Below are 25030 nucleotides of genomic sequence, written 5' to 3'. Positions count from 1 at the left end.
TTGGATTACATTCAAGCGTCTCCTCTACATTGATTTATCCAAAATGTCTGCGCCCATAATTTGTCAGGTGTTTCCCAAGATTGCATTATTTTGAGTGTACTTTCAATTTAGAAAAAGTTTTTTTTTAGTAAACTAAGATTCTTGGTAAGTTTTCTATGTTATCCAAAAGCATTTTTACCATACATGCATAGTTTAAAAAACATAGTGACATCTTGCTCATTTATTTTAGAGCTTATCAGTTTGTCTATGTTTGTAGCATATTTATTTATAGTTGATTGGCAAACAAGTTTTGCAACTTATATTAATCCCTTTCCACTTTGTGGGTATACCTTGCCGACCATAAATAAAGCTTATTTATTATTGCCTTTAAACTTTTGGTCCGTCTCTAGACTGTACGCTAATATGAGGCAGGCATAACCTGTGAATGGGGACGAAGTCTGTATGTATTATTTTCTTAATTCAATCATGTTGATAAAAGAAACCGAAATACCGTACGTAACGTTCCCGATTTTGGTTCTGTTGTTAGGGAATTAGCTGTGACATTCTTTAAGTTATGACGTCATATTCGATGTAAACAAAAGAAACGCTTTCATCAGGTAACGTAAAGTTTTTTTTTCATATCAAACAATTATCAAAATTGAATTTGTATTGAGATCCAATCTTATGTTTTACTAAACTGATAAATATAAAAAAAAATCAAAGTCTCATGCAAACAAGACAGATTTCTGCGCAAATGCGGGAAAACCGGAACAGGAACTAGATCTGAAAAAAAACGTTAACGATTTTGAGTTCATTAGTACAATGAAAAATTTGGGAAATTTTCCCAGTTTTTTTTTTTTTTTTTTTTCATTGATTTTTCTACCGTAATTGGGGACTTCGTCTCCATATAAAAAAAAATAGTGACTCTAGCCCAGTACCAACTACAGAAGATCCAAGTCTAGGGCCAGAGGGATAAACCTTCATCAGCAATTTTATGTACTAGGGAAGAAATGCCCTACATGTATGTCGTCAGGGATCAAAAGTGTGTTTTAAAGTACTGTGAGCATCAAATAAGCTGCAATTTTTTAAACATCATTTGTTAAAACTGCCATGATGATCTCACATCCTGGCTGAGTGGGACCAAAGACTTAAATATAGGCATTTGCTGCTTTTATTTCTCAGTCAAACTGGTGGTAATAAGAAATAGGAACAAATACTGGATGGCTCGGAGTCAGAGTATAAATGTGAAATAGATATAAGAAGATGTTGTTTGAGTGCCAAAGAGACAAACTCTCTATCAAAGTCACAATTTGTTATAGTAAACCATAATAGGTCAAAGTACAGTTTTCTACACGGATGCCTTTGGTCACAACTAAAGCAAGCTACATGTATAAATGATATGTTTTCCTGCAAACTTACATTGTGAGCTAGCATGTTGGTCTACATTTTGTACATGTAGTACAACGCAAGGTAAATACATGTACTTACATGTGTATTATATTAACATGTTATCTTCCTGTAGTTACTATTTGATAATAGAGTTTTTGTTCTCCATTCCATCCATTTGAGTTATCTTCATGACCTTTGTCAATATAAAAATGACTGTATGAATTATCTTTCAGTATTGATAGATAATGATGGAGAAAATAGATTTCCACCACAAAGTGATTTTGGCTCCTATGGTTAGAGTATCTACATTACCATTCAGACTTTTGTCACTAAGATATGGAGCAGATTTAGTTTACTGTGAGGTAAAATTGTTGTATAATTATATATTCAGTGCAGTTTTACCTGGTCACATTTTCTTTGTCCCTTCCCAAGTAACTCAGTGGTTGTACTTGGTTGCCATCTCTTTTATTGAGTCAGTTTTAACATTTTCATTCTCTCAGTTTTACTTCAAACATGTACAATGATGTAAGATGATACAATTTTGGAGGCTCAAAACATACAATATAAGACAACATTCAAATAGATATTGATGTTGATTTTATGACAAATATATGTCTTGCATTGTCTTGTGAACATGTGAAAGAGGTTATTTGATAGATACAGTAATCTCTCCAGGGCTTTTTTACCATGATGCTTAAAGCCATATAGCATCATGGTAATGGGATGTTATAATCTTAAATGTGATGCTTTCATCTTTAAAGTGATGCTATGATCTTAAATTTGATGCTATAAACTTAAATGTGATGTTATAATCTTAAATGTGATGCTATAATCTTAAAAGTGATGCTATAATCTTAAATGTGATGTTATAATCTTAAATGTGATGCTAGTCATGCTACATGTATAATCTGAAATGGTATGCTATCTAAAGTGGTTTTCTTATAGATTATGTTATGGATGTGATGCTATAAATGTTAGAAACAAGATGGTATTTCAATTTCTCCTGTTTACCAGGATTCTTATAAATGAAAGATATTGTACAGAGTTCGCTGCATCTGTATTAATCATGAAATATATACACTCTATATTTTTAGGAAATAATTGATTTCAAAATACTTAGCTCAGCTAGAGTAGAAAATGGTAAGTAACTGATTATGATTTGGTAGACTCTTATCCTCTCATCCGGACAAAAGATGAACAATGAAAGAATCACATTTTTATGAATAGTATTAAAGATAAGACCTATTTATATAGAGATGCATGTGTACTGCTTGTAAGTCAACAACAGTTTTGAATCATTTTGTAGACTAGCTACTGTTAAATCATAAATTTTCATTGAGGATTGAATTTAGTTTATTTTTTAGGGAAAAAGAATATATTCACAAAATTAAAACCCCCATGAAAATTTAATCTTTATTACTTAACATAATATCACTTCCATTGAATGGAAACTACGAAATTGAATTCCAAAGAAATCTAATATAGAGGCAAAACCACTAAATTTTTACCCCATGAAAATTAATGTTTTACAGAACATGTAAATCATCTTTTTGTCACAGAATAATACATTTTGTAAATTTTTTGAAGAATCATCTACTATTTGAGTCGTAGGAATCTAGCTGAAAAATATGTATTTGTTAAAAAAAATTTTGGCTGTAAATTTTTTTTAAATTGCTGAGAAAGTGAAAGGATTGCTGTGCAAACAAATTTTATGCATAGCCTTTGAAAAATTTAAGGGCCAGTTCCTAAATAAGAAAGAAAAGTTGAAATTGGATTATCATTAAATAGCCCTTGCTACAATCAATATAGATCTGGTCAGAGAAAAGAGGCATATACAAGTCTAAAGATGATTTTTTGATTGATGACTTTTACAGATATACTTGGGACTGTTGACTATGTTATGTCTGATGGCTTCGTGGTATTTAGAACCTGTGCACAGGAAAAAGGAAAAGTCTTCTTTCAATTGGTATGTATTTTTTATTCCATGTTAGAGAAACAAATCAGTTGTATATTAATGATATTATTAGTATGAGAAACTGCAGATTTATTGATCATTGCTATAATGACAAAGATTCCATTATTTTTATACCCCCGCTTTAAAAAAGGGGGGGTATACTGTTTTACCACTGTCTTTCCTTCCGTCAGTCAGTCCGTCCGTCCCATGAATATTTTTCGTCGCATTTTTCTCAACTACAATAACAAGGATTTCTGAAATTTGGTTTCAGGGTTTATCTAAGTCAGCTTTACCGTGTGATGCATTTTCAGATTGATCACTTGACAACTTCCTGTTTACCAAACACTTGTATGATTTTACACATGATAGCCAAGTTAAAAATTTTCGTCACATTTTTCTCAGGAACTACAATACAAGGATTTCTGAAATTTGGTTTCAGGATTTATATAAGTCAGCTATACCGTGTGATGCATTTTCAGATTCATCACTCGACAACTTCCTGTTTATCGAACACTTGCATATTTTTACACTATTAATATTATCCACTTGCGGCGGGGGTATCATCAGTGAGCAGTAGCTCGCAGTTTGACTTGTTTTTTTAATGTTTATTGATGAAATTAAAATAAAAAATAATAATGCATATGTTTTTTTATAACTCATTGGATAGTTTTCATTATAAAAGTTATGTACATATACTTTTTTCTGAAGATTTTACACCAAAAAAAGATAAATTCGCGCACAGAAGACTAAGTTTATGATGTTTGTATGCATTGGTTTGAGAATTGGAAGAACATTATTTTTCACCAGTCACTCGTTTTTATGACTTTAATATATTTCAACCAATAATAAATGTTATTTTGCACTCGGTTATTAACCAAAAACCAAGTCACATATGTAGAAATGTATATGGCAACAATACACCAGAATGCCCTTGCAGTCATCTGCTGTAAAAGTTACTTTATCTGAGTTATCTCCCCGTCTTTCTGAATTCCACCCCACCCTCCCCACAATAATTTTTTATATCAACATGAAAAGTCTTTCACATGAATTAAATACTACTCTCAAAAGACACCTATGAAACAGTAAGACAGTAACCCCAAAAAATGAATAATCAGAATATATTGTGTGGTCTGTTGTCATTTGGTTGTAATGTCCAGTATTTTCACAGAAGCCTGTTATTCTTTTGTTGAACCTGTGACATTTCTGGCATATGTTTAGTATGCCAGTCCTTAGACAGAAATATCTATTCCAGTGGTTGCCTTTCACCTTGTGTGATGTTGATGATTTAATTTGAGTTTCCCATGTTGCTGAATTTTTAAGCCTCTGCAATAGTTGTTTCACTTACAAGTCTAACCTTTTGTCTTTTCTTCTGTCTGTCCTTCAATTTTAAAAACTTTCTTAAACTATCCTGGATTTCTACCAAACTTGGACAGAAGCTTGTTTATGATGATAAACTAGTAAACAGATTAAATTTAAAAAAAAAAATCCTGTTTTTCCTAATTTTACTTATAAATGGAGTGTTTTCTGTCAGGAAACATAACATTCACCATATTCACTCTGTGGTTAAAGTTTTTAAAATTTGGATAACTTTCTTAAACTATCCTGAGTTTGTACCAAACTTGGACAGAAGCTTGTTTATGATCAAAAGCAAGTATCTTGAAGGATTTTTAAAAAATTTTGTACCTGTTTTTCTGTGTTTTACTTATACAGTCAAACCTGATTAAACCGGACCCTGAATAAAACGGTTTCCTGTCCATTCCGGCCAAAAATGAAAGTCCCATATTTTTCCATTCAAAGTCTTTGTTAAAATACCCTTTGTAAACCGGACCCTGTGTATTCCGAATTCCGGTCTAATAATGAAGTCCCAATACTCTTAATTACATTAATTATTACCTGTCAAAACCGGTTTGTCTAATTTATTTCAATGATCGATATGCAATCAAATCATAATTGATAATCAAAATCCTGGGTTCCCTGTTGTGAACCCCTAAACAAATGACCTTGATAATGAAAAACACCGGGATAACAACAATCAATGGATGTTGTACACTGTACGACAACGTTTCAAAAGTGATGAAATTACGTTTGATAATTTTCTGGCCTTTAAATTGGCCATTCGAATATTTCAAATTATTGATCATGGGAGTAAATCGAAACTCTCGTCTTACAATCCAAACAACGTTAGCATTATGATGCAAATGCACACAATAAAACCTGAAGTGAAAGTATTTTAATTTATCAGATATAATTTACAATCAGAGAGAACTTTTACATGCAAAATGTCGGACGTCACAAGTCATTAACTTCCATTCAAAACAGAAACCTGAATAAACCGGCTCACTGTCCAAACCGGCCCTTTTTCATAGTCAGTTAGCCGGCCGGTTTATACAGGTTTTACTGTACCAGTAAATGGATTTAGTTTTTCTTCCATTACATAAATTCTGCAGTTAAGGTTTTTAAATCATTTATTAGATTCATAAACTATCCTGGATTTTTACTTAACTTGGACAGGAGCTTCTTACAATCAAAAGATAGTATAGAGAGGAATATATTTATTAATTTATTACCTCACCTTTGTCATTGTTTTTTGAGCATGCGATTAACAGAAAAATTAGGCGAGACACTAGGTGCCGCGGAATCCTTACAAATTTTTTCACCTAGGAGAAATGGAAAGCTTGCGCAGGGGCATTAGTATCCTGAGACACATTCTAATTATATTACTCTAAAATGTAAACATAAAACCAAAATTTTTTTGAAAAACAATTGGAACATGTAATGTTTAATCCATCAGTTATCTTGATATCTGTTTCTAACAGGGTACCAGTGATCCAGAACGAGCTGTAGCGGCTGCATTGAAAGTGTAAGATTTTTACAACAGTCTATATTAAGCTTTGTTTCACAATTTATAATTACCTTTATTAACTTGATTAACAAAATCATTGCCATAAACAAGTTCTTAAAGACCAGTGTGTATTATTGTGGATTCTCCATTATTCCTTGGATACCAATTTTTGTGGAATTGATGAATGTTAAATGTTCAACGAATGTCAAAATTTCTTTAGACTTGTATGCAGACTTTGGTAAAACCATGAAATTATATATCCATGAAACATGTATGTTTTGCTTAATCTAGGAAGATTGGTACAATGTACCCACGAAAAAATAAATGAACATACAATAAATGGAATGAGTAATGATATAATTGATCATTTTAGTGTAATGTTATTCGCATATCCTATCATTCCTGCCCTTCTTATGCCCCACCTACGAAAGTAGAGGGGCTTTCAGTTTTCTGGTCTGTTTGTCTGTTCGTTGGACTTTCTGCCTGTCCGTTCTTTCAGGTTAAAGTTTTTGGTCAAGGTAGTTTTTGATGAAGTTCAATCAACTTCAAACTTAGTTCACATGTTCCCTATGATATGATCTTTCTAATTTAATTGCCAAATTAGACTTTTGACCCCAATTTCACGGTCCACTAAACATAGAAAATAATAGTGGAAATTTCAGGTTAAAGTTTTTGGTTAAGGTAGTTTTTGATTTAGTTGAAGTCCAATCAACTTGAAACTTTGTACACATGTTCCTTATGTTATGATCTTTCTAATTTAAATGCCAAATTATATTTTTTATCCAAATTTCACAGTCCACTAAACATAGAAAATGATAATGAGAGTGGGGCATCCGTGTACTATGGACACATTCTTGTTTGACTCTCACATAATTCCAAAGGTTGATTACCATCTAATGAAAATACTTCTGCAACTAGTCTGTATTTATATTTATCATATTCTTCAAGTAAAATTACTTCCTGAAAGAGAATTTGTACTTGGAAATATGAGGATGCCAAAAAATAAATATATATTTGTTTATATTAACAGACAGGATGATGTTGCTGGCATTGATGTTAATATGGGATGTCCTAAAGAGTTTTCTATTAAGGTATTTATATATACAGTATACTAAAGGACCACATTGGAAATAAAATTGTTTGCTTTCATGGGTCATTCTTTGGTTAAGGCATTAATTGTACATTTCTATATTTTGAATGGTATTAAGCTTACATAATTTCAAGCTTGAAAATGTTACCTATTCCAGCCGCATGTCCTATCACCTTGTATTTAGGAAGTGACCCCTCATGGGCTGAGAATCATAAATTTCAATTTCCAAGGAATATCAAATTTTCTTCAAATTTACGTACTTTAGCCAAACCATAAAATAAAATATCCATGAACATTGAAACTATGTTTTTTTATTTATTCATGGAATTTGGTTTTCTGAAGAAAAAAATTGTGTGAAGAATTGGAAGTCATCAGAAAGGAAGATTCTTGATTTTTTTTTATTGGACATTGCAAAATAAGGTGTTCATTTTCATTTGCTTATTCTTCATATGTCATTTCTGACAACATTCAGCAAACATTTTATAGAATAATTTTTTCTGAAAAAAGATCATACTTACAAATTATCTCTATCTTAGGAAAATTCAAAATTAACCTTATAGTTGCTGCACACGTGTAATCAGAAGGGGTGACACTAATAAACCTTGGATTCAAATATCTATATATTAACAATCATGAATGGTGTTAATTGGGACATAACATGTCACTTGTATTAAAAAATGCTAAAAATGTACTTTGAATTAATTCTTATGAAGTAGAAAAAAATAACCTCAATATGAAACGATTATGATTTTTAACCACAAATTTAAATGCTCAACAAAGTATTATTTTTTTAATAGGCTAGTGTACAGACTGGCAAATTCATGACAACAAATCTGCATGAATAAACTTTTCCTCAATCCACATCATCTACACCACTTATTTTTTAATAGGCTAGTGTACAGACTGGCAAATTCTTGACAACAAATCTACATGAATAAACTTTTCCACAACATCCACAGTATTTATTTTTGAATGTTTTAGGGCGGAATGGGTGCAGCATTACTGAAGAAGCCAGAGAAAGTTAAACAGGTACTTGTATGGCAAAAACATTCATGTAGATTGATTTTAACTTGTATGGTAAAATTATTCTTGTAGATTCATTTTAATGTGAAATTTTGATTTGTTATTGATCTGATGTGTAATTGAAACTCGAAACAAACAAAAATGAGTTCAAGGCATCAAGGTTCAAATTTTTATCTTGAGATTTTCTCAAGGTTTTTACCTTGAAACAAACAAAATGAGTTCAAGGCATCAAGGTTCAAATTTTTACCTTGAGATTTTCTCAAGATTTTTACCTTGAAATTCCCTCATGGAGAGAGATGTTGTTTTGAATATACAAATTAAACAGAAACAATTAAAGACGGAGTCGATACTAATTGTAAATGCATTTTGACAATAGCAGAAGAACATAAACATGTGGCAGTTGAACTATTTTTACTTTATTTTCTCAATATGCAATTCCCCAGTTGACACAGTTTGAAAGACAATAGAAATTAATTGTTGGAAAAAAAATTATTCAAGGGCTGTTCCAAAATTTATCAGTTGGGGTGAGTGGGGAGTTGTAGGCACTTATTTATTGGATGCAGATATTTGCATTTTCATTGCAATTTCATAAGAATTATTAATTTGTTTGACGGTCAAGGTCTTACAAAAGTTGCTTCTAAAGCCTCCATGCATTTTATTCTGGAACAGACCTTATTTGTATTGGATACAACTTCAACACTATCACAGCTATGCGAAAGTCAATACAAGAAGATACCATTTTGTAAAAATGTTTGCATAGTCGTCAGTTATAATTTCTGTTGAAAATGATATCATGCCATTTATAACACTCTTAAATCAGTTAATAAACTTCTAAATACATTTTGTAAACATTGGTAAAATAGAGTGCAATGCCCATAATAAATATGTTTACAAAATCTGAAGAAGAAAAAAAACCCAAAAGAGCCATGTTTCTAAGTGTTAATTTAATAGTGAATAAAAAAAATTATAAAGTCTTCACAAACAGTATATAGAAAAGACAAAAAAATAACATGTTATGGTTCAAAGTGTCAATTGAGGATTAAATATTTATCTCAAAAGCACTGGATGTAAAAAATAAAATAACAAACATTTAGAAATTAAGTTATTTACATGTACCTCAATAGATCAAAATGTTAACTCATTAACCCATTTACATTGTTATAAACAATATCACAAAATATTTACAATAAAATACCGGTTGTGATTTTTTTTATGTCCTCACTTGGAGTGTGTCATCCATCTTCATCCCTCGTCAAGCTTGTTCTTCGATTTCTACAAAAATATGCTCTAAAACTTCTGCTTATTTAATCAAGCTTAGCCACCAACAACATTGGGGAATCTAGTTCAACAAAAAAATAGTTTAATGACCCAGCCTGCCAAACATGGATGTAATGGCTAAGAATAGAACATAGTGGTAAAAAAGAAGTTTTGTCAATTATCTATAAAACCACTATACATCTATAGAGAAAATCTGTTAAAACAGTAATGTTAAGATCTATCCCATTTACATCAAAATTGTCAGACATTTTACAAGAGTTATTGCTCATGAATAACAGATTTTATCATTTTTGTCTTTTGTTTTTAAAAACAATGAAAGACATAGAGAAACTTTTTTTATTTAAATAGCAAACATGCTCAGTAAGGCAACATTTACAAATAAATCAACATGGCATTGCCTTAAATTTTCAACCAAAATCTTCTTTACCGAAACTACTGGGTCTTTATCCCAATTTGGCTAGTATGCAATCACCATTAGTGTATCTTGTTTAAAATAAGTCTCATGACTAATGTTCAGGTTTATTTTGACCTGTTTTATATGTCAGCAATATTGGTGTATTCATATTATTTTATTACACTTAATTTCAGATATTAAAAAGGACTAAAGTGTTCATTTATAACTGTTAAAGGGATATCATTTTTATTCCCCATTTATCGGCATTTTGTTTTCTGGTCTGTGCATCTGATCATTTGTCTGTTCGTCCTTCCCTTCATTCGTCCGTTTGTTCGTCCGTCTGTCACACTTTAGGTTAAAGTTTTTGGTTGAGGTAGGTTAAAGTTTTTGGTCGAGGAAGTTTTTGATGAAGTTGAAGTCCAATCAACATGAAACTTTTAAAACTAAATTAGAGATTTTACCCCATTTTCATAGTCCACTGAACATAAAAAATGAAAATGTGGATGGGGCATCCAAGTACTTGGGACACATTCTTGTTCAAATTTAATTAACCTAGATTTAGCCTTGTTGAACTGTATAACCTCCAGACTAATATTGACAGTAAATGTGTAATGGCTGTGTAATTTTCTTAGAAATAAAGCTTATATTTTTCAAGAATTTTAATTTAATCAACATATCTTAATTTTTCAGATTTTATCAAGTCTTGTGAAAGCAGTTTCCGTTCCAGTCACATGTAAAATTAGATGTCTTCCTACCGTAAGTGGTATATGTTAATTAGGAGATAACTGTAAAATATTGTATTTTTATACTTTACATACATAAAAACGTAGCTTTGATAGTTTAAATTTAAACAATTGATAATCAAGTCAAACTATTAAAAGGATATTTTGTTTTAGTAAGGTATCATTCTATAAATGAGGTATTTTTGATTAGTTTTGATTCAAATAAATGAATATATTACATGGCGTATTCTGACTGTGAATATTAAAAAGAAGATGTGGTATGATTGCCAATGGGACAACTATCCACAAAAGACCAAAATGACACAGACATTAACAACTATAGATCACGGTACGGCCTTCAACAATGAGCAAAGCTCATACCGCATAGTCAGCTATAGAAGGCCCGGATAACAGAGTTGTATTCTCACCAGAAACTTTTCAAAATGCATACTCTTTTTGATTATTGTAAATTCAGAAATTATTGCAAGGATTTTTACAAATGGGAATAATGCAACTGTGTGAGTATAAAGTTGCATTCTGGCTTCTTATTCATTTATTGGTACGAAGCTTTTCCTAAAATGGCCAAAAAAAATGGCAATAATAAATGCACGCAATAATTTTTGATTTTTTTCTGTATATTTAAAATAAACAAGTTGCAACTTAACAAGGATATTTTGCCAATGTGGTATTTGAATTTGTAAACACAGGAATGGTTTGATCCATCATATATTTTCCATATTTTATTATACAAGAAGCCATTATGAAATCAAGAAAACCTTATCCCAGAAGCTGTCTAATATAACAGCTATTCAATCACCATGAAAAAAACCTGCATCTTTGAACACAAAAAATTGGCAGGCACTGCACTTTAAAATCAATATTCATGCCGAATAGGCACAATATTGTCTAGGATTAAAACATAGTATTAATAATTAAAAAAAGATAATTTGTTTGACCATGACCAGCTATTGACAACAAAACCTTGGAGATAACAACTTTTCTAGTTTTATATATGATAAGGTCAACTTTGTTGACACTCAGCATAACAGTATGTTATGTCTACAATTTGTGGTGGGGGAATGTCAATTAAAATGATATAAAAAGTCAATGTCATATAACATGATATAAAAAGTCAATGTCATATAACATTTTAATTAACAGTTAGACGAGACAATTGAGTTAGCCAAGATAATAGAGAAGACGGGTGTGTCAGCCTTGACAGTTCATGGACGAACTAAGGAAGAACGACCCAGACATACTAATAGGAACCATTTTATTAAAAAGATATCAGAAAGTTTGTCTATCCCTGTTATTGCAAAGTAAGGTTCAGTAGTAGACAAAACAAATTAGACCGTTGGTTTTCCCGTCTGAATGGTTTTACACTAGTAATTTTGGGGCCCTTTATAGCTTGTTGTTCAGTGGGAGCCAAGGCTCTGTGTTGAAGGCCGTACATTGACCTATAATGGTTTACTTTTTTTAAAATTGTTATTTGGATGGAGAGTTTTCTCATTGGCACTCACACAACATCTTCCTATATCTAAAAACACAAAACAAATTCCTTTGTACAGATGGTTACAGAGAATTTTTTTACCAATCAAGATGACTATTGAAGGACAGATTAATTATAATGCAATAATTCATAACATAATAAACAAACCAAACAATATACAAGATAGCAGAAAGTTTGTTTATCCCTGTTATTCCAAAGTAAGGTTCAGTGTTTGCACACAAAAAACAACAAAAACAAATACCTTTGTATTACAGATGGTTACAGAGAATTTTATTTACCAATCAAGGTTAACATTGAAGGACAGATTAATTATAAAGCAAAATACATAATAAACAAACTAAACAATAAACAGATTTAGATAGTTCTCTCATTGGTAATCATACCACATTTACTTATTTTTATATTAATAAGACAATAATGGTTCAATAGAATAATTAAGAAATAATTCATGGGGGATGGAATATATCGTGATTTTACCACAGGTTGGCCCTTTATGACAAATATTTTACCCTGAGCATAGAAAATGCTCATATTCTAACGTCATTGTTCTATGACGTCCAGTATCTCATTCATAAAAAAGCATATGACGTGGGAGTTCGATTGGAACAGCCCTGACAAGATATTCATATTTTACCACGGGTGTGTACTCAAAGAGTTTAAAGGACTTCATGTTAGAATAATTGTTACATACATGTACCGGTATGCATAATCAACCCTTTTTTGTCAAAAGTTTATACTATTGCAGATTTCTCCAGTACCGATTTTATTAGAGTTGAAATTTGTTTGAAAATAATATTTAAACTATAGTTATACTCCAGGCCATTAAGTCCATCAGTCATTTTTTCAGTTTTTTGGATGATCAATCTAATACTGTGTTTGATTGCAACTTGGATATTTCGGTCAATTATAATAGAAGGTACCATTTTCATTCTGAGAACACTTTCCAAGGTCAGGGTCAAAGTTGTAAGATTGACAGAAATGGTTCAAGAACCTTACATGGAATTGGAATCAGACTTGCATATACGATCACAAATAATGAAAGGCAGATCACTACTGGTTCTAAGGTCAATACGTTAAGGTCGTAAACCTTATTGAATGCAACACATTAGTTACCTAATGAATTTGATACAAAAGTTGGATTATGCACGCATATGAGGGGAGTTAAATCCTAAATTCCTAATTGATTTTTAGCCCAACATTTCCAACGTCAAAATCATTGTCACTAGAAATGAAGTGAAATTTAATTAAAAAAATTAACATGTCTATACAGTAGATTCTTCATTACTCGGCATGGAATAAAATAATCATGTACATGCATTTCCATTCTTTTTCTTATAGTGGCGGCTCAAAAGAGATGAAAGATAATTGTGACATACAGAAGTTTGCAATGCATACTGGATGTACCTCAGTGATGGTTGCTCAGGCAGCAGAAAGGAACCCATCTATTTTTAGCAAGGAGGGAATGATACCATTATTAGATATTGTTAGAGAATACATTAAAATGGTAAGCTCCTGTGACAAATTTTAAACCTAAATGGGCAAAACACAATACAGGGAACAATATGGTTGCACTGATGTCAAAAAATAATGTTAACACGATAGAAAAAAAATTGGTGATCTTAAATAAGTAATACTTGAAATTTGTAAAACTAATTTGATTGATGGAAAAACCAGTAAGAAATGTTATAATTTCTTCTTTGTATAGGGTAAGGTTACGGACACAACTTGTAGAATTAACCTGTGGAAGTTTATGTATTTGAGGAATAATCTCAATTCTTTTTGCACGGTTATAGAACCAATGCAATTTATTGACAAAATACAAATGAAAAAAAAATCACAGTTTATGGAATGATGGAAACATGTGTTTCTGAAAAGAAAATCACAGTTTATGGAATGATGGAAACATGTACATTTGTATTTCTTAAAAGAAAATCCCTCGTTTTACATTAGTTGATTAGAAAAAGAGAAATGCTGATGATTATGGACACCACACACTGGCTTCTTTTTCCAACAAATTTATAAAAATAACATACTTTTTGTGGATTAAAGGGAAGTCATTTCTACAGAACTTCATAAAATAAATAATTTTCAATCATAAGACAAAAGTGTAGGTAAAAGAAAAATAAATTAGGCTTTACCTTAAAAAAACAGGTTATTAGATTAACTTTAAGGTGGTACCTAACACTTTTACTAAAATTGATTTGGCTCGTTTAATTTTCATAAAATTTTGTCAAAGTATTTACTTTGACCCTTTAACAAAAATATAAAAATTTCAAAAACTTTCAACCAACTGTTTTGTCAGAAAAATTACACTGGTTATATAGCAGTTTGACAAACACCAATTTTGATCATTGAGAAGCTTGAAATTCCCTTCACAACACAACGTAATTAAAACGTTTAGCTGATTTTACAGAGTTATCTCCCTGTAGTGTTAGGTACCACCTTAAGTGTAATTTATAAAATGTAATATACTAATGTCAAGTACAGGATCTTTAACAAGTCTACATACAGATATACATGGTGTGATTTAATGGTTTCAAATTAGAACATCTTTTTTAGCTCACCAGGCCCAAAGGGCCAAGTGAGCTTTTCTCATCACTTGGCGTCCGGCGTCTGTCGTCCGGCGTTAGCTTTTACAAAAATCTTCTCCTCTGAAACTATTGGGCCAAATTAATCCAAACTTGGCCACAATCATCTTTGGGGTATCTAGTATAAAAAATGTGTGGCGTGACCAGGTCAGCCAACCAAGATGGCCGCCACAGCTAAAAATTGAACATAGGGGTAAAATGCAGTTTTTGGCTTGTAACTCAAAAACCAAAACATTTAGAGCAAATCTGATAGGTGTACAAATGTTTATCAGGTCAAGATCTATCTGCCCTGAAATTTTCAGATGAATCTGTCAATCGGTTGTTGGGTTGCTGCCTCTGAATTGGTAGTTTTGAGGAAATTTTGCTGTTTTTGGTTATTATCTTGAATATTATTATAGATAGAGATAAACTGTAAACAGCAATAATGTTCAGCAAAGTAAGATCTACAAATAAGTCAACATGACCAAAATGGTCAGTTGACCTGTACAGGAGTTATTGCCCTTTATAGTCAATTTTTAACCATTTTTCATAAATTAAAGTAATCTTTTACAAAAATCATCTCCTCTGAAACTACTGGGCCAAATTAATCCAAACTTGGCCACAATCATCTTTGGGGTATCTAGTTTAAAAAATGTGTGGCGTGAACTGGTCAACCAACCAAGATAGCCTCCACAGCTAAAAACAGAACATAGGGGTAAAATGCAGTTTTTGGCTTATAACTCAAAAACCAAAGCATTTTGAGTGAATCTGACATTGAATAAAAATGTTTATCAGGTCAAGATCTATCTGCCCTGAAATTTTCAGATGAATCTGTCAATCGGTTGTTGGGTTGCTGCCCCTGAATTGGTAGTTTTGAGGAAATTTTGCTGTTTTTGGTTATTATCTTGAATAATATTATAGATAGAGATAAACTGTAAACAGCAATACTGTTCAGCAAAGTAAGATCTACAAATAAGTCAACATGACCTAAATGGTCAATTGACTCCATAAGGAGTTATTGCCTTTTATTGTTAATTTTTAACAATTTTCATAAATTTGGTAAATTTATGTAAATTTTTACCAGATATAGTTCTCTGTTACTAATGGGCAAAGTTCATTATAGATATAATTGTAAGAAGCAAAATCGTTCAGTAAAGTAAGAACTTCAAACACATCACCATCACCAAAATACAATTTTGTCATGAATCCATTTGTGTCCTTTGTTTAATATGCACATAGACCAAGGTGAGCGACACAGGCTCTTAAGAGCCTCTAGTTCTTTTTTTTTTTAATAAAAAAACATTGATTGTGCAGCTTATGCAATATTGTTTGTGTTGAAGGCAATAGATTGGGATAACAATGCAATAAACAGTAAATATTGTATATTGGCAATGATGTATAAAGATATGGACCTAAAAGAGGGGGATCAAAGTCTGACTGCAGTTACTATGGAGGAGTTCAGGTAGGGGTAAAATCTGAAAATAAGAAGATGTGGTATGATTGCCACTTAGATAGCTTTCCACAAGAGACAAATGACACAGAAATTAACAACTATAGGCCACAATACAGCTGCAATTGGTAAGCTATAATAAGCCCCAAAATGAAAAATATAAAATGATTTAACTTAGCCTAATTTTTGTACAAAAAAATGAACAAACACACAAAACAAACGACAACCGCTGAATTATAGGCTCCTGACTTGGGACAGGCACATACAGAATGAAGCGTGGTTTAACTTGTTTGAAGGCACCAACCCTCCCCTAACCTGGGAGAGTGGTATAACAGTACTGCATAGGAAACAAACTATAAAAAATCAGTTGAAAAAGGCGCAACTCATCTGATGGAGACGAGAAGGAATACATCTAACAAAAGCACAAAGTGGACTTCAAATTCAAAGTCAAAATTACTTTGATAAATCAAGAAAGTAAATTATCATATCACACCAATAGGTTTGTAATGGGGTAACCTTTATAAAGAACAACAGTAAAAAATCTTGCAAAATGAAGTTAACCATAATTTTTGGAGCATGACGATAAAATATACACTTTCTTTCAGATGATAAAAAAATAATTTAAGATTCTGTTTAAATGTTTTCTTTAGTGAGATATGGGGTCTTCAGGAATATTATAAACAACACAAACAGTCAATGAACAAGTTATTAGCCTTGAAGTATGATAAAGAAACGGAGATTCATGTTGTAACAACAGATGATGGACACACAACTATAGAAATGCCGTTCAAATTTAACAAGTAAGTAATACAGAATATCATCAACTGAGAATTCTGTATTTTTACTTGTCACTGATTTTCATGAATTTAGGAAAAAATGTGTTTTTGTGAATATTTTGTCAAAATCTGCCTGCAAGCCCATGAAAATTGGTATCGCATACACAGTTATATGAGTACATTTCTATGCCTTCATTTCTATTTTTTTTCAAATAGTTGACAGCCATGAACCTGGTATGAAATTAAAAAAAATTGCTGCTTTTTTTAAAAATAGCTATTTTTACGATTTCTGCTTATAAATTTGTAATTTCAAATCATATCTGTTCATTTTCTTCAATAATTATAGATTATCGTTGATTATCTCAACGAGAATGATTTTCTCGCTTGAGCTGGAACAGCGAAAGTGAGAAAATCAATCGAGTTGAGATGACCAATGATAATCTGTTTATCGCTATTTTACCTATGACGACGTTGTCAATTTCAATGTCAATTTCGGTAGCAATGCCACGTGGCCTCCTTAGTTTCTAGTGATAATTTTTTCATCTTAAGCGAGAAGCATTATATGAAAATTATCACAAAAAAAGATCAAATGAAAAATGCACAAAATAGCGATAATATCAGTTTAGTATCTTCTACTCGTTGAAAACTGCTTGACAGAATTGAACTTACCTTGTAAAGATTTTTCTACAGGAGATGAAATTGTGCATCTGCTATTTTAAATGTTGATCTGTTCAAAGATGTCAGTAAAGCTGTTGAGACATTTCAGCGTGTGCACTGTTATGTTTCTTGTTTTGTAAAGATTGTTTGAAACAATCTTTGTTTAAGGGTGATTTTTACAACATCTTAAATGTCCAAACATAGCTTACAAATGATAGATGGGGTATCTTATTACACAAAAACTTAAATGTCATTCGCACAAGTTATTGAGATGTTTTATCATTGATAATATGCGACAGGGTTATAATCGCAAGTATTTAAACTTGCATTTTGAAAATTTTTATATGAATTTATAAGGATTTTTCTCAATAATGCAAAAATAAAATCGCATTTTGGTCTAAAATGACAAAATCCATAAATAAATGCATGCAATAATTTCTGAATTTACAGTAACTTTATGTTCTGTCCTATATTCTTTTATCAACTTCACACAATTAAACATGTATTAATTAGAAATTATAAAAAGTTATTATTACATTTTATTACAGAAAAGAATTTCCTCCAAAGATTTCTCCAAAACAAAGGTTGTATGAAGCAACAAAGAGAGCAGGGATTAATAGACTAGAATATGATGTGGTATGATGAAAATTTCTGTTGAACAGTTCATTATGTTTAGCCCGACCTCACTGTTTATGTTCCTGTATATATGAAGAGTTTGTAAGAACCCCATAAAGACAGATTAAATTAAAACACAGTGTTTGTATTAGGACTCCATTTATACAGCTAGCAATGTAGCAGTTTAAAGTTGATTTTGAATATTGAAGATACATACATGATCCTTAATGGTATCCAACCGCCTTATCTTTAAATATCTACAATACACATTTAAAGCTTCATTTTACAAATTCTACGATAGTAATTCTGACTTTATTATATTCCACAGACAGAGAAATAGAAGATAGGTATTATAACATTTAAAGCCTCATTTTTTTTATTCTACCATTGTAATTCTGACTTTATTATATTCCACAGACAGAGAAATAGAAGATAGGTATTATAACATTTAAAGCCTCATTTTACAAATTCTATGATAGTAATTCTGACTTTATTATATTCCACAGACAGAGAAATAGAAGATAGGTATTATAACATTTAAAGCCTCCTTTTACTTATTCTACCATTGTTATTCTGATTTTATTGTACTCCACAGACAGAGAGGACAGAAGACAGATGTTATAACTGTATTTTGAATGTTGGTGGAAATCTTTATACGACTCCATATTGGTAAGACACAAAGCAATAGATAATGGTTAAAATATTTCAAAATTCAAAAATGTTTACTCAAAAAAGAAGATGTTTTGTTAAACTCAATGAGACTCACAACACTATTTAAGAAGAAAAAAAGTCAATTTCCAATTTGAATAGATATAAGAAGATGTGGTATGAGTGCCAATGAGACAACTCACTCATCCAAGTCAGAAATTGTAAAAGTAAACCTTTATATGTCAAAGTACCATCTTCAACACAGAGCATTGGAAAGTTTACTAATTGAATTTATTCCTTAGACCACAGTTTTTTGTCTGCCTATCTTATTAGCTCACCTGATCCATTTGAGCTATTTTCATTATTAAGTGGTATCACCCTGCATTGTTGTCACCTTCATAAAAATGTTCAAAATCTTCTTCTCTGAAACCAATGGACTTATGTCAACCAAACTTTGCCTGAATGGTCCTTAGGATAAAGTTTTTTTTCTTCATGTCTGCCAAATTACAACCACTATGGCTAATAATATAACATTAAGTTGCAATATTTCTTGAAAACCATAAAAGTGAGAAGAAAAAAAAAAAATTTCCATTTATATATTTAGATAACTCCTTAAGGCTTTATTTCCATTAAATAATGCTTTTTTTATCAATTTAAGTGTATTTATTTCAGGGAAAAGTCCAAGCAGTTAGCAGAACAAGGAACAGCAATGGTTGCTACTACAGTGTTAGATATTGAAGATGAACGACAGTTTGTTGAAGGTGGGCAGAATGAAGCTTTAGTAGAAAAATGGAAGAAACGGAAAAATGAGAGTGATGTGAAAGACATTTATCTTAGTTTTAAACATTTATTTGACAAGGCAAATGAAGAAAAAGAAAAACTTGCTAAGAAAAGACTTAACGATGAAACAAATGACAGCTGTATAGAAGTCAAACATTTTGTATCCGATAATCATGATGATGTGGTTACTTAATAATTTATTTTTAGGCCTTTTTAATGTAGAATGGGGGCATTAGGCAAGAATATGACATTATTTTCAGGGATTAATGAATGCAAGACATTTCTGTGTGTTCAAATTATTTTTTTAGAAAATTTACTTTTATTTCATTTTAAAGAGTGGCAAATTGTTTTAAAATTTTTTTTGAAGTCATAAATATAACTTTATTTGTTTATTTCATAAAATCATGAGCATTGTTTTACAAGATTGGAAGTCTTCTCTGTAGTTATTTGTGTGAGCCAATTATTAATCCAATTTTACTAGTAAGATCTGTGATATGTATTTTATGAGAAATAAAGATATTTTGAAAGTTGAATTATCAATAATATTTTCAAAACCAGTTTTAAATCATTGGTTGTCCAGTTGAAAGTAAATGTTCCAATGATACATGTATTTGTCTTAACATAATACAGAGCAAGAAAATTTATTTATATTAGAATCCTTTAAATACAGAATCAGAGAATTCTGGAGATTGTTTGAAATCTTTGGTTTGAATCATCAAATTATATGAATGACATTTTCACTGCTTTCTTTGGTAGTTGAAACAGGGGCAATTCCAGCCATTTTAAAAAGGGGGGTTCCTAACCCAGGACAAAGGGGGGTGGGGGAGGTGTTCCAATTACATGTCCCCATTCAAAAGCATTGATCGTCCAAAAAAGGGGGTTCCCCCCCCCCCTCTGGATCCGTGCCTGTGAAAGGTAAATTGTAATTACCAGTATTAATTTAGTCCTGGGAAGTTTTTAACATATTTTTATGTAACAGTGAATGTAAATATGATTAATGAATAGTCCACGATTTACATGAAATGGGGAATATGTGAATTTCAAAGAAACAACAACCCAACCAATGGACAGAAAACAGATGAAGACCACCAATGAGTCTTTAACACAGGGGGGCAGTGCAATTTTTATTGGAGGAAGCCAGAGTGCATGGAGAAAACCACCGACCTACTATAGGAAAACTGACAATCCTAATCAATTAAGATTAGAGTCAAGTGCAACCATATGAGCGGGATTCAAACTCAAAACCTCAGTGTTAACTGGTAAGTGATTACAGAAGTAACTGCTTATACCACTCTGCCACAGAGCCCTAATTCTGTATATCTGCAACAATTTCTTATCATTAATTCAATAAACATAAGATAATATATTTTTAAACGGGTAGATTTATATATGTATATATTCATTCTAAAAATAAAAAAACAATATAGCATTAAAACTGAAAGATAAAGGAAAACTATGACCTTATAAGTTGTGACAGCATGAATGACCAAGCCTTAGAAATTACCCCATTATTCTGTAAAAACAAACAAAATCTTTGTCTGCAACTTACTATTATACACAAGTAAACAACAGAAGTGCATTTATTTAAATTCTGCACACGTTTTTGATCAAGGTCTTATCTAGGGAATCACTAAGAAATTATTGTCAATATTCCATGAAAGGTCATGATCAAATAAATCCTATCCAAAAGGCTAAATTTGAGATTGATCTGACATCAACTGCCTTTAAAGAACTTGCTGGGGCCATGACACCCAAGAAAATCTCAAAATGGCTGTCAAACATCTAAACAGTCTGGACTACTGAGCATATGGAAGGTACTTGACTCGAAAAAGAAAAAAATACTTGGAATTTCAGAGACAACTCTGTGCTACCAAGGAAGGAACAAACAATAGAATCATACTGAAATCAAATATACAACTGATCTTTAATATGGTATCTGTGAAACATGTCATAATCATAAAATTATCAACCATTGAAATTTGAGTCAAAGGTCATAGTTAATACCCCTCTTTAAGACATGTCTACTTAACAATCCTATTCTTTACCAAAAAGGTATTTGACCTACTTTAAATATCTAAGAAATTAGTCTAACCTCAAAAATATAACAGATACAACTCCACCAATGAATGAGATGAAGGTCAAATTTAACCTGTCAGACTGACATAAAAATAAGATGTGGTATTATCACAATAAGAACTCTCCACCAGAGATCACATCACATACAAGTTTACAAAGACAGATCAAAACCATGTACAAATAACAATCATTCAAAAACGACCTATATAATATCTTCAATAATAAGCTCACATAGTGAAAAAATAAAAGTCAGCATTTAAGGACCTGTATTATTTGTAGATTTACCCCTGCTGATAGCTTTTGTCAATTACAGTTATTCTTTATCAATTATACTGTAGTAGATAACAATTCAAAGCATACAAAGTTTATGAATAAATGTCCTGTCTGCTTATTTAGCATTGTACTATTTATGGTGGTAATTTTTATACAACCGAAGAAAAAAACCCTTGGGATCGTATAATGGTACACAGGGTGCAGTTTTATATGGCCGCAGAGGTTGAACCCTGAACAGTTGGGGCAAGTATGGACACAACATTCAAGCTTGATACAGCTCTGAATTTGGATTGTGATTAGATAATTGATACAGCAAAGGTTTCTGACACAGAATGAATGTGGTCTAATGAACTTTAAAAAAAAATTTTTTTTTGGTTTTGAGCGATACACTATGCTGATCTATGCTGTTGAATATAAATCTCCTAAAAAAATATATTTGAATAAAAAATTCTTTTTAATTTCTGAAATCTGTATGAATAAAATTTTATCCCACCCCTCCCATTTTTTTTCACCTCCCCCAATCCCTCAATTCAAATTCATCACTTGGCGTCTGTCGTCGTAAACTATTTCAAGAATCTTCTCCTCTGAAACTACTAGGCCAAATACTTCCAAACTTTAAGTGAATGTTCCTTAGGGTATCTAGTTTATAAATTTTATAAGTTTTGATCTATCAACAAACATGGTCGCCATTGCTAAAAATAGAACATAGGGGTCAAATGCAGTTTTTGGCTTATATCTCAAAAACGAAAGCATTTAGAGCAAATCTGGCATGTAATGGGGGTATAATGTTCATTAGGTCAAGATCTATCAGCCCTGAAATTTTCAGATGAATCAAACAACCCACTGTTGGGTTGCTGCCACTTAAGGTAGCACTACAGTCAGAATTTTCTGACTCCAATCAACAGTCTTTAAAGATTAATTTCTCTAAAACTACTCAATGGATTTTTAAAATCTTTAACTCATTTTAAAGCTGAAACATAACTCTTTCTTAATCTATTTAAAAATTTATTTTTGGTTTGATTAATCTCAAAATATAGCTCATTAATTGCCAAAAAAGCGGTCTTCCAACTTGGATCAAAATGGCACATTCATGTCAAATGGTAGTAAAAATTTGTTTTCATCCCTTTAATCAACCATATAAAATCAACAAAACTGTGTCTTAGATTTTTAATATATGCCTCCAGTAAGAAGATATATTGATTTAACTGCTGGGTTCCAAACCTCATTTCACCTTTCATCTTTGGAGACCTATAAATTCATATTATCCAAAAACTGGGACACGGTATTGTAGAAAATAAACCCTTTAATCAAAGTCAAGCCAAAGGGGGTACCCATAATGATTCTATTTTCATTTTTTCATTACAATTCTCATGAAAAATTGTTCTGAGAAATGACCTTAAAACTGAATTTCCCCCTTAACACCTCTATAAAGTCAATATAAATTCACAAATTCCACTGGGAACACCACAGGAGTGTTCTGATACCATTACTATATCAATAGAACCACACACTTTGTGTCTTTGATGCTCTAATGCTGTAAATTTTGCATTATATGTGAACTGTCCAACACTAACTTGACATTTGGCGGGAGTTTGACGTCACAGATTTGACCAACAACTATAATGTAGTAATTAAGTAGAGACAAAGCTCCGCCTCTTTCCAGACAGTCCAAGATAAGAGAATAACATGATTGACCAGCTGCATATAATCAATGTTTAACATAATTATTCTCTATATATAAAGAATAATTTTCATTTGAATTTTAAAAAAGAAATAAACTAAGTCTGAAATAAGCTAGAACATTAAGAGAAGTGTGCATAAAAAAACATGTTCATAAAAAGATCAAGAGTTAGACCATCCTCTTCTTGAAAATACACTTTTCCTCAGATTTTTTTTTTAATTTAATGGAACCAAAAAATTACACTTAAACTGAAAATTAGTTAAAATGCATAAAACTGCATTCAAATGAAGAAGACCAAGGGAATAAATTTATACAGGCATTCAGAGGCTTTTAATACTTTTCCACTCTTTTCCATAGTATTTTATTTTTATTTTTGGAAGATTTTTTTCCCTTTAGATTTTTTCTTTTTCTCTGTTCACTTCCCTGTTATATAAATTATTTTTGTTGCAAAACAATAAGATAAGACTACAATATTTCTCTTGTGGTCAGGGATTAACAGCTGGACACTGGCATCAACAGATGATTGACATATTAGCCCCTCCCAAATGCCTATATATTTAGATTAATTACCATGTGCTTTTATTTACATAAGTCAATTATCAATTTACTCCCTGTTGCAATATGATAATGACTTTGGGATTTTTACAAACTGTGCAAAATAGTACTAACTTCAAAATAATGTGATAAAAAAAATATCTCCAAAAAATCATTGTTAGACTGTAGTGCTACCTTAATTGGTAATTTTAAGGAAATTTTTGCAGTTTTTGGTCATTATCTTGAATATTAGTATAGATAAAGATAAACTGTAAACAGCAAAAATGATCAGCAAAGTAAGATCTTCAAATAAGTTAAAAAGACCAAAATTGTCAATTGACCCCTTAAGGGGTTATTGTCCTTTAATGACAATTTTTCACAATTTGTTCATCATATTTGCTAACTTTAAAAAATCTTCTCCTCTAAAATTACTCATCCAAATTCAACCAAACTTCAACTGAATGATCAGTAGGGTGTATAAAATAAAGTTTGTGTTTTATTTTCTATTTCGTCAAAAAACATGGCCGTCATGGCTAAAAATAGAACACAGGGTAAAATGCAGTTTTTGGCTTATATCTTAAAAACTCCAGCATTTAGAGCAAATAAGACAAGAAGTTAAAGTATTTATTAGGTCAAGGTCTACCTGTCCTGAAATTTTCAGCCAAATTGGGTAACTGGTTTTTCAGGTATAATGCCCCTGTATTGATGATTTTAAAGAAATTTTGCAGTTTTTGGTTATTATCTTGAATATTATTATAGATACAGATAAACTGTTAATAGCAAAAGTGTTAG

General features: G+C 31.3%; 1 protein-coding gene across 2 annotated transcripts; it reads left to right on the top strand.

Moving 5' to 3' along the window:
- Positions 1-3: 3 nt before the first annotated feature.
- On the top strand, positions 4-20207 carry LOC134720767 (tRNA-dihydrouridine(20) synthase [NAD(P)+]-like). 2 transcript variants are annotated; one of them, XM_063583252.1, is made up of 15 exons: positions 4-144; positions 1602-1730; positions 2463-2508; positions 3243-3334; positions 6139-6182; positions 7195-7255; positions 8236-8283; positions 10640-10705; positions 11833-11990; positions 13520-13685; positions 16089-16210; positions 16849-16998; positions 18180-18267; positions 18842-18915; positions 19567-20207. In XM_063583252.1, exons 2-15 carry the CDS (start codon positions 1614-1616, stop codon positions 19865-19867), a joined length of 1533 nt encoding a protein of 510 aa, XP_063439322.1. In that variant the 5' UTR covers positions 4-144; positions 1602-1613; the 3' UTR covers positions 19868-20207. The 2 variants fall into 2 exon arrangements, with proteins under 2 accessions (XP_063439322.1, XP_063439323.1); XM_063583253.1 differs by having other exon boundaries at positions 16-144; positions 1611-1730.
- Positions 20208-25030: the final 4823 nt, after the last annotated feature.

The sequence above is a fragment of the Mytilus trossulus genome, chromosome 6 (assembly GCF_036588685.1).
Source record: "Mytilus trossulus isolate FHL-02 chromosome 6, PNRI_Mtr1.1.1.hap1, whole genome shotgun sequence".
In the NCBI taxonomy this organism is placed as follows: Eukaryota; Metazoa; Mollusca; class Bivalvia; order Mytilida; family Mytilidae; genus Mytilus; species Mytilus trossulus.
Note: the sequence above shows the minus strand (reverse complement) of the source record. Positions and strands in the feature narration are given on the sequence as shown.